Raw genomic sequence first — 14,415 nt, 5'->3', positions numbered from 1 at the left:
GAGGAAGTTTCTAGACTTAATACAGTTCTTCCTAAACTAGCTAACGATAATTTAGAGCTGAATGGTGATTAGAATATTATGCAGCAGCTTGAACTTGTTTCTGAAGAATTGATCAGTGAGGAATTGCTGAAATTGGATTAAATTGATGAAAACAAGAATGGTAGCAAGAGCCAGAAGAGAATATAAGATTGTTGATTATTAAAGGTCTAACAAAGTTGTACTGTATGGTCATGTTTTCTCAAAGATTTAGAAGACATGGACCCCAATTTAGAACGTTATCTGTTAGTAGAAAGAAAAATTCTTGTATTCTTGATACATACATATCTAAGATATAAAAAAGAAACAAAGCTTTAGCCATATTCCTGAAAAGAAAACTACACCTGCATCAGAAGTACCTCTTCCAGGACCATCAAGCGAAAGTTAAAAATATGAATGATAATATAGGTGTTTGCTGTACTTGAATCTGCAGAGGATGGCAATTCTGATGATCTGCCTCAGCTTTCTGATGATGATTCTTTTATAGCTTTTCAGGGAAAAAAAAGGAAAAGTAATAAGTTTAAAACCTAAAACATTTAGATAATTTTAATCGTTGTGTTTTATTTAATAATGAGTGAACCCCACTAAATATGCTTCACCTCGAGTTTAGCTAAATGAGTTAAAGTCAATAAGAAAGGAGAAACTAAACTAGTTTTGAGTGGATTGTAATGGTGCAATGGTCTTGTCCCTTAGGGTTAGGGTATTGTGTGCAAATGATGCTGGACTGATTATTGTGGCCCAAATGGTGACCTGTGCCGTGAGTCCGCAGTGCTAACTGCTGTGCCTCCATAAAGTAAAATGAATATTGTGAGCTGTGGTGCTATCCATTGCCAAGTGCCAGTAGATCATTTACGTTGCTCTTTTATTTAACCTGCGATCCTTAAAAGGGCTGCTAGTTTTTAAGGAGTTCAAGTTTTTTTTAGACTTTGGTAACTTTGCCATTTTATAGGCTCTCTTGCAGCTCATGCTTTTCATCCCTGACTGATGCATCTTGTCAGTAGTGTTACGTGGCTGTCTGTACTTTCTTAAAACAGAACGGAAACTCTTCAAAATGTATTCCTATTGCAGGGGCCTAGTCCGCTGTGCCACACAACAAAGCACTCATATCTGAATTCTGTGCTATTTGATAACACAGCAAGGATATTAAGTGTTGCACTATCATGCAGCAGGAATGTTAAATGGTGCATTTCTGGGTGGTGATCTGTCCTTGTTTGGATAGGCAAACCTCCTTGTGTGGAGCTGCATATGTACTGGTCTGATTGTCTCCCTTCACTAAACTGTTGTTGCAAACACTGTTCCAGATCTGGATCTCTGCTCTGAGACTCTTTCCACTGCTGCTTTGTAATCAGTTTCTTTTACGTGCATAATTTTACCAGTGGCCCTTGCTCACACTGATTATCTGGGGTCAGTGGCAAATTGATCTGTTACACTATTCCCCAGTTCAAAGAGCCAACAAAATCCTGCATGCTCAGGCTAGTTGACCTTCGCATTTGGTGGAGTTGCAAAGGTAGCAGTCATTTATCTGTTTTCTTTCCTGTAGTAATGCTACATCCAACAAACGGCCACATACTAAAAGTTTAAAAAAAAATTGCACTCGCCAGGTTCCAGTCTCCAGTGCACTGATTAGCTGTACAACATAGTACCCTTTTAAATTTGCACTTCATGTAGCTGCCATGTCGTTTTTGTTTCTGATCGTTCTGTGCAGGTGGTTCAAACTTTTCTTCCATAAAGAAGACAGATATTGTTGTAAATAATATTAATAAAAAAAAGATCTGTTATTTCGCAGGGTCAAATATTTTCTGACTCTTGGTGGGGCCTTTGAGGTTTTATTTTGATCAGCTAATTCTTATGCATTCAGCCTACATCACCTTCCCTTACACATGGCTGCTTAGACTCAAAGATTGGTTTGTACTGCTTCGTACAGGCAGTTAAAGTAAGCATACTGATGACCCCTGACAGACCCACAGAGCCTCAATTGCAAAGACCTCAACATGTGACTAAATGACCGTCCCAAATGAATCTGTAAATCGACATAGCACTTCATTTTTTGTTATGAATTCTGCAAATTAAACTTTTGGTTTAAAAGTTATTTTTCTTGATATGTGTTTAATGTATTTTCTTACCTATTTTGCAGAGTTCTTTGCAAGAAAAATCTCTCCCATTGCACACTTGTTACTATGACAGGTAAACAGACTCTTATATTAATATACAATAGTAATAGCAGTGGATTTACTTGTAAGACAAATACAAACATCCTTCTGCTTTCAAGTAATCATTATCTGTAGTTTTAACCACCAGTCTTATTTTCCCTTTTAAGCTTTATATAGGGAGATTGCAGTCTTTAAAACAGAGCCTATTTTATGTTTTGACAATTCTTTTATGCCTTCTTCATCTTTGTTCAAGCATGAATTCAGATGTTGCTTCAGGTAAGGAAATGAGTGATGGCTGTGATGGAATGCCTGGTGGAGGAAAGCATGAAGGTAAAGTGAGGAGACATCATCGCAGATCAACCAGAACCCGCTCCCGGCAAGAGAAGACCAGCAAGGCCAAGCTTACCATATTAAATGTTAGTAATTTGTTGAATATCTCAGAGTCCTTAACAACACATTTACCTTAAATTGTCTTCTGTTTGGGTTGTATAAAAACAGTGATGAAAAATAAATTGGGTTCAATCGAACCAGTTCAAAGTGAGCTCATCTTATTGAAGAGCTTGTCTCACTCTCCCCATATTTAAATATAACTGAAAAACAATCATACACTCTGCAATAGGCGTTGCATCCTTCCCAGCAGCCAGGCAGGAACAATCCCTGGATGGGGGCGCCAGTTCATTGCAGAGTGAATACAAGCATACATATACAATACGGTCAGTTTACCCACACTAAGTCCCCCATCCTCCATGCCTTAGGAAGGAAACTGAAGCATGCAGAGTAAACCAACCAAGGTAACATGCAAACTCCAAACTTTTCGACTTTAATCTCAACATAGTCTTTTTTTTTTTTTTTCCCCTGCCTTGCATCCAAACCTGCTTGGATTGGCTCCAGGTTTCTTGCAATCCTGCTCTGGATAAGTGGGTTTAGAAAATGTATATATTACTCCCAATCTCCAGTGCTGTTTGTCATGTTGTGCCTGTCCATGCTCCTGTTACCTGCTGTTACTCTTTTCTGTTATTATGCATGGGCTATTTAAGTCTCATTACCCCTAACCTTGACACTACATGCTTGTTTTTCTGTTTCCCCTCAGTATAGCTAGGTGGGTTCTGCACAATGATTCAAGCCTAAGAACCTTGTTCTTCCTAAGACCCCATGATTTTCATGATCACACCTGTCTATTTTCTAATTTTTGTTATCTTTTCAAGCCTGCAGGTGGCAAAATTCTGTCTATAAATATTGTGTCTGAGATGGAATCATAGATCAGTTACGGCTAGTAGAAAATAAGCCCAGTATGGGAGATTTTTGAATGCAATATTGAAGGCATTCATTATAAGCACATTGTCTTGAAGCAGGATATGTTGTGTGCTGTAGACATTTAGAGTAAAAAAAAAAAAACCCTCAAACCTTAAAATTCACATAAATTTCATTTCAAATTGGCTTGTTCTGGGCAATAAAAGATAAAGATGAAAAGTGTAGCCGCCTTTGCATAAGGTGAATTCAGGCACGGGTAAAACGTGTGTCAAAGAAATCTCTCAGTCCAAAAGTTCGTTTTTAAAAATATTTAGTGAAAGTTAAAGGTAAATAATCCATACAAGAATAAAAAGAAAAATAGTTACAAAGAATAAAGGCAAAAAAAGGGAACAATGTATCTTCTATAAACTTAGTTTTTCTTATGAAGCTTTGGTTATTTCTATACTTAAATGTTATTTATTTCTTCTTCTGTATGCTTTAAACATATGGTTCAAAACTTAGATCTTTTAATTTACAAGTTACTTCACACTCAAAAGACCCTTAGGCCGTTGGCACTTAGATATGCGCCAGGCTCAGTGACGTGCATAAGCACGAACGCGAGCACAAAAAGAATTCTTTCAAGGACACGGTTAAAAAACCGTATGCCTCTATACCTTACACAAGGCAAGGCAAAACACTTACTAAAGAACATTGTTTACTCAAAAACTGTTAAGAAATGACAGGAAGATACCAACTCAATTCTATTCACGGGGGTTTTAGGAACCTCCCATATTTTATGCATTATCATCTAGTAAATATTCATACATTTTATAGAACTAGGAAAATGGCTCTTACAAAAAGTGACAACAGCAAAATTATAAAATGGTATAAAATTGTTCATATTCAATATCTGGTTTTGATTATGCTTATTTTTAATCAGATAAAAACAAACCAGATAGTAAACCATGTAGTGTAGTAAGCTTCCACTAATGTTACACTCCTGTCCTGTCCAAACCCGTTAAGTGTACGGGGTTCTGTCTGATTGTGACACAAAATAAACTCCATAGCCGCTATTTAACCATGCCAAAATTACTAAAACTAATAAATATAGAAATTTATATATGAAAAAAAATGAAGTAAAACTAAAACACAGAGAGAAAGCTAACAAGATCTTAGGTCAACAAATCCACAAGCAGGAAGTTCGCAGTGCAATCCCAGCAATTACCAATACAGACAGAGGCAAAATCATTGACCAATAATAATGCACACATTTAGAGACTACTATAGGGCTTTGTCATCTTTAATATGAGTTGAATACCAGACACAACCTAAGGCATTTTTTTGGATGCATTAGATACCACAACTAGATAATCTTAGTGCAGAAGAATTGGACAAACCTCTGGCACTATAAGAATTACTAGATGCTATGAACTCGCTTCAGAGCAGGAAGGCAGCAGGCCCTGATGGTTACCCTGCTGAATTTTATAAAACATTCTCAATTAATTTAGCTAACAGGATTTCAAAAAATTTCTGGTTTCAGAATTAATTTGAATAAAAGTGTGTTCTTTCCAGTGTACTCTCCAGCACACAATATTAGATTGGACACCTTCCCTTTTATCATCGCAGATAAGTTTAAATACCAAAGGGTAAGCATAAAGCTCTTTATCAACAATATTTTGCTATCTACTTGGAAAAACTTAAGCAAGACTTGCATAGATTTTCCACCCTTCATCTCACTTTAGAAGAATTAACATTGTCAAGGATTATCTTTCCTAAGCTTCTATTTCAAAGCTTTCCAATTTAAATCAACAAATCCTTTTTTTAAAAGTTAGATTCAATCATATCCTCATTTATTTGGAATTCAAAATATCCACGCATCCAAAGGGCGACCCAACAGAGACCTAAGGCAGAAGGTGCCATGGCTCTACCTAACTTTCAGTTTTATTACTGGGCAGCAAATATACAAACTATATAAAAACCAAGGCATTGATACAAATGGATGAACATACACAGACCTGGTCTGCAATAGAAATTAAAATCCTGCAGCACTTGTGTATATCCCTTGGTTTGTACCCCAGTAAATACAAGTTATCGCCAATATACTAATAACCCAGTTGTGCTTCATTCATTCAAAATATGTAATCAATGCAGGAGTACTTTTTTAAATAAACATTAAATAAATAAACTTTTTTCTTCCCCCTCAAACTTACGCAACTTTTAATGTCTGGAAAACATTTGGGATTAAATCACTTAGAGATCTGTACATAGACATGTCTTTGCATCCTGTGAACAATTTACACTCCAAATTTAACCTTCCAGCAACACATTTTTTTCACTACCTCCAAATTAGAAACTTTGTTAAACAAAACCAGCCCAACTTTCCTCACCTCCCACCTACTTCTACTCTGGAAAAAATTCATCAGTCTTGAGGACTCGGACAGTGTTTCTGTAACATATAAAAACATTTTAAAGTCCATCCCTTTCAAAGATCCCAGAGTATCTTGGGAAAAGGATATCTCACTCAACATCTCGGAAATGGAATGGAACGCAGCAATGCACAGAATTCACTCGAGCTCCATATGTGCAAAGCATGCAATCATTCAACTTAAAATCATCTATCAAGCACATCTGTTTTGTTTAAAATTGTCCAAAATGTTTACAAGGCAAGATCCAACCTGCAAACATTGCAATCAGTTCCCAGCCTCATTGGTTCATATGTTTTGGGCATGCACCAAATTAACATTTTGGACCAAAATCTTAAAAATGCCTTTTAGACAGCCTGGGTGTCGCAATCTCTCCTAATCCACTAACAGCTGTGTTTGGTGTACCTCCAGATGGACTTAAAGTGGAGAAAGACAAACTGGAATTGTCTTTACTTCACTATTGGCACGTAGACTTACCTTGCTCAACTGGAAGAATCCTAACTCGCCTCTTTTCAGTCAGTGGGTAACCGATATTATATACTACTTCAAATTGGAAAAAATTTAATACTTATTTAGAGGATCTGTGCAAAATGGTTTTAAAACCTGGTAGGATCTAATTAACATTTTTAGCATAAGCTTTTAAATTGAAGTGGATTCTCTTCCCCTTTTTATTCAATTTATTTACTTATTTATATTTTCTACTATTAAAGTTTCACAATGTTGGCCTAGCTTTCTTTCTTATGGGTGGGAGTTGACTTGATTTGAACCTAGTTTTGTAAAATTTTACTTGCTTGTATTGAATGTTTAATTTTAATAAAAAACAAACAAAAAAAACCCTAAAAATACACAATGAAGGAAAACTAAAACTAAACTGAATTTCCAAGTTAGGTCAGAAAAAATATAGAAATAAAAACTAATATAAAAAGGCAAAAATATAAATGAGTCGCCATTGTGACCCATACCCCATTCTGTGAAATGCTTAACAGCATTGTGCGGTTCTTTTTTCCATTTTCTAATCATGCTTCTTTTACCTTTTCTTTTGCCTCAGTGCTCTTCTAATTATGTTTGTTTCCCAATGAGGACAAGTGCTGTCTTTAATGCTGGCTATGGGTTGCCAATGAAATTGAAAAGGTAGAAATTTGTCACAACAGTTGAGAAGACATTATTATAGACTTTTTTGTTAACTGCTGATTACAACTTTGAATGTTTGCAGTGAAGCAATCAATATTTGATAGTACTCAATCCAGTTAAAGGACATAGGAAATTGTAACCTACCAGGTGCTGGTAGGAACCAACCCCTGGGCCGAGAATGTAAAACAGTATCGGAGAATTAACACTTTTTCCTCCTCCCCTTTTCATTTTTATATTCCTGCTTTCTGCAGGAAAATGTTAGATTAATTGACATTTTCTTGGGGTGGCAATCGGGTTCAGGATATGGTGTAAGCAGATTACATAGTACACTTTTAAACATGATGTAACTTGGTGTACATCAGTAATGGCTAGAATTCAGTTTGCAACATGTAAGTTGCAAAATAACAAAGTATACAAAAACAGTCATTTTATTTTTCTTTTTTTCCATTCTCATTGTTAAATGTTTGGGGACAGCAAGTGAAAATTACAGTAAAATATTTTTTTTTCCCCAAGTACTGTATATTAAATCATTCAATACTTATGGTGTGTTTTGTGCTTATTAAAATATATACAGTATTTGTTGACAAATGATAAAACATTGAGAATTCAAGAGGTTTAGATCCAAATTTGGCCATTTAGTTAGGTTTGTGACATCTCAATATGGATGTAATTATAATGTATTGTGATTCATTTAAATTATCTGACCATTGTTAATATTTGTTTTATAATGTCTCATTTATTTATTTTTCCCTGTTTTGTCTATAGGTTTGTAATACAGGGGACAAAATGGTAGAGTGTCAGCTTGAAACTCATAATCACAAAATGGTGACTTTTAAGTTTGATTTAGATGGTGATGCTCCAGAGGAAATTGCAACATACATGGTGAGTTTTTTTATTTCGACTAATGAAATAAGAAATAATGCACAAATTAGAAAAATGGCTTGTTAACTGATGATCTAATTAACTTTTTAGTTTGAAAGCTTTTAATACTCTGGGAGAAACGTATGAGCTTAGGTATTAATAGAATTTAGGTAGTCTATACACCTGTATGCATGTATGTGTTATACATATGTGAGTAATTTGGGAATACCTAATTGGTAAGTCATATAGCCCGTACCACCAAACAAGAAAAATAATTGTTTTCATGTAACCGGTACCTGGAAAGGTCATTATAAATGCACAAGTTAACTTGTGCTTTATGGGGAGTTATTCTTCATTTTTAACTTTGTTTTTGAATGTAGAGGTTAGAACAATGCTAACTTTTTTTTTTTCCTCCAGTCCTGCTTCTGACCAATACTGCCATAGTTTATTTTGTTCTACTGTAGTCTGCTCCTGACAAACTTCCATCACATTTCCGGTCTCTGCCATGCCAGCAAATTCTGCTCTTGACAGCATCTCAACTTTCCTCTCAATGAGGCACTTGAATTTTGTTGAGTTGATATACAGTATTAATATCCTTTTTAAAAATAATAAATGTACAAGGTAATAAAACGTCTTCTTTTCCAGCGATATCCTGGTTTGAAGTATGGGTGGTATTTATAGTATCGTAAAATTGGCTCAGAATTTGTCTTGAACGTTCATTGGTCTGATTATTTACAGTGTTACATATTTTGCCTGATCCATGTTCAATAAGTATATGTTTTGAAAGTGCATGCAACATAACTTCTGTGTGGTGAAAGGTTTGTTTAAAATTAAAGCACGCATGGTAGTCTTACTCAGGTAACAGCTAGGAGGACTGGGCAGAGCAATGTTAGCACATTAGAAAAATTTAAGCTCTTCGGTCGTGTCCATGTAACTCAGGGGTCCTCAATCCCAGTCCTGGAGGGCCGCAGTGGCTGCAGGTTTTTGTTCTAACCCGGTTGCTTAATTAGAAAGTAACTCTTGCCAATAATTTAATTTCATGGCTTGTTAGTTGCTTTAACTCTTCTATGTCAGGTAATTCTTATATCCTAGATTGTCTTCCCCTTTCAAAGGATATCATCCAGATTTTAAGGCTAAAATGCATGAATAATTCTCAGTCCTTCACTTTCTCTTCACTTTCCTTCCAAGTATTTAATTAAACCCAATAGTGCATGATAAATACACACAGAGGTGTATATGGAAACAAGCTAAATGGAGAAATGCTGATCTCTTTTGTTATTTGCATGTTATTGCTAATTAGGAGAAATTAAAAACCAGGAATACAGCTGGTATTTAGTTTAAGACTAAAATAAGCAATAAGGGTCAAAATCTTAACGAGCGAGACAACTAAAGTGAAGCAGAACTGTTACTTGAGCAATAAGTGCTTCTTATTAAACAGTTGGGTTGGAGCAAAAACCTGCAGCCACTGCGGCACTCCATGACCGTGATTGAGGACCCCTGATGTAACTCCTACAAAATAACATTGTTGAGTATTGAAGGTCCTTTAAGTTCTACTTTGTACCACACTAATTTGTAAAAAATTCCACGTGTCTGTGGTTCTCTGTGTAAAGAAAAACATCCTAATGTTTGCGTAAAATTTACCCTTAAAACTAGAATCCCTGAAGTCTTGATGGAGCTCAGCTTGGGCAAAAAGTTCTCCCAGCTCAAGCAAAGGCTTCTCATTTGCATGTGAGGTTCCTGGAGTTGTATAGGGTAAATAAAAAATACAGTATATCGTTATTTGGAATACATGCATTTTATGTGGGTGCTGTGTCTACAAAGATCTGGGTAAGTGTAGGATGAAATGAAATGCAAGGCAAGAAATGCTGAACACCTACTTAAAGCAGAAACTTTTTCCATGTTATACTAATTATGACGTGAAGTGTATAATGTGTGAAAACTCTATTCCAAATATCAAATAAACATGTGCACTTTTATTCAAGAATATAACCTAAGCAAAAAATCATTCAATTTACATGTTGCTGTCAATGAATTACAAACCCAAGCTCAAATGTCTATTGACAGGAAGTTGATATGTATTCTTGAATGGTGGAGAGGTAAGTACTGCTGCCTTGTAACTCAAAGGTACTGGGTTTGAGACCGCGCACTCCGCGTTTTGAGTAGTGAACTGCTGCTATTATTATTGTTGTTACTATGATATACATTCATACATTTTGATTTGAGTCTGTAACACCCGGTGTAAAGTTTGGCTACTTGTAAAAGTTAGAGCTTGTTTGTTTTATTATTCAGTTTTATTCTCTGTGACGTTCTTGTGGTACAACAAACTCCCTCTCCGAGTTGATGGCATTTATCTCCATTCTTTTCACAAGAGCAGCGCTGTGGCTGATCCCTGCTCAGAACGGTTTGTTGTATTGCCAATCAAAGATATGATATCTCGTGACTGCCATCAGACTGGACAAAGGCAGGACTGTAACAGACAGCTTCTTCACAGCACTTTCGTTGGCTAATAGACTGCTGCACTCTGCTTGGCACCATAAAGTAAAATGGGACTTCCACCTGCAGCTAAAGTCATTTCAGTACGCAAGCAATTCACCACGCTGCTGTTTAGATCTGGCACTGCCATGAAATTTCCAACTATGTCTAAGTGTTTTCATTGAACTCATTTTAAAGTAACACTCTCAATCCACTGTACTAATTCCCTTCATAATTTTGATCACTTCAATTATGTTTTCTCTTAACCGTTTGCTTAAAACTGAAAAGGTTCAACTGTCTTAATCTTTCCTTATAACTCATTCTCCACAATCCTGGAAACAGCCTAGTCACCCCTCTCTGGACTTTTTCTAGAACTGCTATGTACATTTGGTAGCCTGTAGACCAAAACTCCACACAGTACTCCAGATTTGGCCTCACCAGTGCATTATAAAGCTTAAGCATAACCTTCTTTGACTTGGACTCTGCACATTTTGCTATATAACCCAACATTCTGTTAGCCACCTTAATGTATTCTGAACACTGTTTGGAAGTTGATAGTGATGAGTCCACTACGATTCCTAAATCCTTCTCATAAGGTGTACTTTCAATTTTCAGACTTCCCATTGTGTATTCAAATTTAACATTTTTACTTCCTGTGTCCGTGTTACCATTTAACGACAACCTACCAAAGGTGTCCAAAACAAAATGCATATTTATAGACAAGTTAAAAAAAAATATAGTAATAAAAAAAATGAACACCTGTGTTTTTATCTAGGATGTAACTAGTGAGAAGCCTGATGTACAGTTAGGAAGCTTTGCTTGGTAAGCTTAAATTTAACATTCAGTCTGAAGAGAACATTACTTCTTTTACAGAAGAAAGCTTATCAGCAGAAGTGATAGACTGTATGGTGAGGCTATTCTTACTATGTTTCAAAATGTTCAAATAAAGCCGATCATTTTTAAAACCAATGAAGAAGACTCCAAGTTTACAATGCTTATGGTTGTCTTCATTTCTACTTCAGATGTTAAGACATCATTGCACTAAAAAAAAAGTTTTAAAACAGTATGTTTTTGTTTTTTTTCCTTTTTTCTTATTATGGAAGAAAAATGGCAACCCTGCAAATCCTTAAAATTTAATACATCACTGAATATAAATGAAAACATTTTGATCATTTTACACATTTGATTTGAAGAATTTAATAAAGATCTATTGATTATGAAGGCATATTTCAAGTTTCAATTATTACTTCCCCTGGACGTGTTCTTTGAAAAAACAATATCTGTGCCCCTAGCAGATACTGTAGGTAGATTGTGGCTGCTTTTGCATATGTGCTGCTTAGCCAACGATTTAAAATATGCAGTATTCATGCATGCACAATGCAAGATTTGAGCTGCCCCCACTACATCACACATATGCTCACGCTTTCTTTTCTGACCCTGAATGTATATGCTTTCACAGTGCAACAGTATTAATTATCACATAGATAATTAATTCTAATAGTAAAACTATATATATCGAATATATTTTTTTCTTCAGAGTTTTTGAGCACTCCCAACAATAGCAATACAGTGGCCATGCAATAAAGGCCACATCCATTATTAGGAACTCTAGGGCATAGTGTTCCAATAAATATTATCAAGGTTTGTGGGCCACAAGCAGGGCCTGACTGATTATATTGGATGCCCGTTTATCAAGCTTATATTTGGTGTCTATATATGTATTTTTATACCACCAGTTAAGGTTATATTATCCTTAAACTACTCAAAGCAAAGCACCTTTATCTGGTTATTTTTTTAGAATATTTTCAGTTTGATAAGCTACTTACAAATTTTTTTCTAGTTAAAAAAAATACTGCAGCGGCTTTAATTTCAAATGGCTATACATTTTTCTTTGTATGTCACAGTGATTGCTTGATTATACTGTGAATGTTTTCAAGTAAGCATTCATCCACATTTGAGTGTCCATTTTCTTATCAATGTAATTTATAAGTTGTTGCTTTATCAGATTTTTAAAGTGGCATTCTGTCTGGTTCTGAGGTTTGGTTTTGTAAAGGCAGTTAAATTTGCCTCTGTAAGCTGCAGCTTTTGCTTGATAGGACAATTTGTCAATAAGTGCATATCAACCTGTGTTTGTTATTAACTCAATAGCATGCTTTCACATTAAATGATCACCCAATATGGTAATTGAAATCATCAGCATATTGCTTTAAAGAAAATAATTTTATGCAAGGAAGCTTTCTTAAGTTGCCTTGATGGCAGTGAATTTAGCTGGATTTATCAACCAGGGAAATGTCTCTTTGTTTATATGAAAAAAAGTCTTCATATGTTACACAGCTTTACAAAGCAGAGATGCTTTACTTTTACAAAGAGCTGCAATGAAAAAAGTTTGTTTAATAGTAGTTTTTTACTCATACGGTTTGTGTATTATGTGTCCCTTACTGGCCCTGTATAATTTGAGGAAAAAATGTCAAATAAGGTATGTGACTGAATCTGTCTTGCAGTTAATAAAGATTAAACAGACAAACAACTGTCAAAATGAAAACGATTGCTAACAAAGAACATTGTAGTTCTCTTCAGTGAATCAAGTCATTTTGTCTCTGCACATAATCCAAATCTGGACCTGTTGGCTCCCAGTCACCTTTTTATTCAAGACAAGCACCATATTTTAATTTAAGTAAGATTTTCCAATATAGTGACCAATAATTAGTAGTTCTGTTTGCACACTGAAATGTTGCTGCTTTTGATAGGGTTAACCATTTTAATTTAATTTTCTGGCCTAATATCTTAGCTTATTCTCCGCCCTGCTCTTTTGTGTTTCATTGGAATTTACTAATGTGAGAGGAGAATGTTCTTTGTCATGACAAGTGAGAGAATGGGAGATATACAAATATAATTGTGGTAGTCCGATAAGCAGGTAGTCTTTCTTTCAGCAACTGTAATATGTGCAAATAAAACTTGTAAAGCTTTTATAAGATAAACAAAATACACACTTGTTTCATTATACCTTTGCAAAAGTGTTTTTATTTTATATTCCAGTAACCACTTGCATGAGATCAAATCAGTCTCTGCCTCTCACGCACACATTCGTACATGAAAAGTCACTATTTGAAAAGCTATGCCATGGAGTATAGGTAAGATCGGGGGGGGGGAAACATATTCAAATGACAACTCCTGTTCAAATGGACATGTAAATCAAATGCTTTTAGTACATAGAAAACCAGGAAGACCTCCAAAAAGCGCTGAAGAAAACATGCATTATATAATTGAGAAGGCAGCGAAACAATAAGAAGCGAGCGATTGATATATACAACCATATTCATGAGTTCTGCTACTTCGGAAACAAAGCACGATGTAAACCTACACTTTAAATTAAGTTCATAGACAGGCTGCCGCTGGCATTTGTAATTTAGTGCTTGCCCATATAAGGCCGTCCGTCAGCGGCAATCCAATAGCAAACTCCCACTAAATATTCACGGGTGAAGGACTGTGTTTATGGAGAGGAAGATGAGATGGTCAGGGTGGTGTTTGACACAAACTCAGCGAAACTGCGAGAGAAAGTTTTAAGTGCCAGGACTAAGGTAACATTAAATACAGCCATGGACATAGCACGAGATGGCACCAGCACAGCTGGGAACCTTCGATGCATGTACACCGCGTGGCTCACGTGAACTGACGCAGTGCACAGATAAAAGCAACAGTTCCAAAGAGCTGAACAAAAACCGAATTACACAATTGAAAAGGCAGCAAAAAATATGAAGCGTCTAATACATACAAGCATATTCATAAATCCAGCTACTGCGGAAACAAAGCACACGTTGGAAAAAGTCAATGTCCGCTAAAGGAAGACAGTGTAAAGAAAAAAAAAAAAACCCGTGCATGCAGTGTGTCAGGTCTCAGATAAAGAAGAAGACGAGCTGTTTATTGATGCAGTAAGAAACGAATCGATGAAAGAAACCTGTCATCTTTACAACGATTGACAAACACGGAATGTAACTTGAACACAACACATCCTACAAATACGAACCTGATTGAAAGAAATAATGATAATCAAATCCTTGATGACAGCAACACTCAGTAACACTCACAAAACAAATACTGTATATTGACAGTCA

At 35.7% G+C, this 14,415-nt stretch overlaps 1 protein-coding gene across 3 annotated transcripts in view; it reads left to right on the top strand.

Annotated features, from left to right (window-relative positions):
* LOC120540316 (serine/threonine-protein kinase WNK2-like) overlaps positions 1-14,415 on the top strand; it is a 205,600-nt gene that overhangs the window by 107,618 nt on the left and 83,567 nt on the right. For all 3 annotated transcript variants that reach the window (XM_039770970.1, XM_039770969.1, XM_039770968.1), the window contains exons 13-15: positions 2,171-2,220; positions 2,440-2,602; positions 7,736-7,852. In XM_039770970.1, coding sequence (XP_039626904.1) covers positions 2,171-2,220; positions 2,440-2,602; positions 7,736-7,852 — 330 coding nt within the window. The remainder of the gene's footprint in view (positions 1-2,170; positions 2,221-2,439; positions 2,603-7,735; positions 7,853-14,415) is intronic.

This window comes from Polypterus senegalus, chromosome 12 (assembly GCF_016835505.1).
Source record: "Polypterus senegalus isolate Bchr_013 chromosome 12, ASM1683550v1, whole genome shotgun sequence".
Taxonomy (NCBI): Eukaryota; Metazoa; Chordata; class Cladistia; order Polypteriformes; family Polypteridae; genus Polypterus; species Polypterus senegalus.
This window is presented reverse-complemented; position numbering and strand designations above follow the sequence as displayed.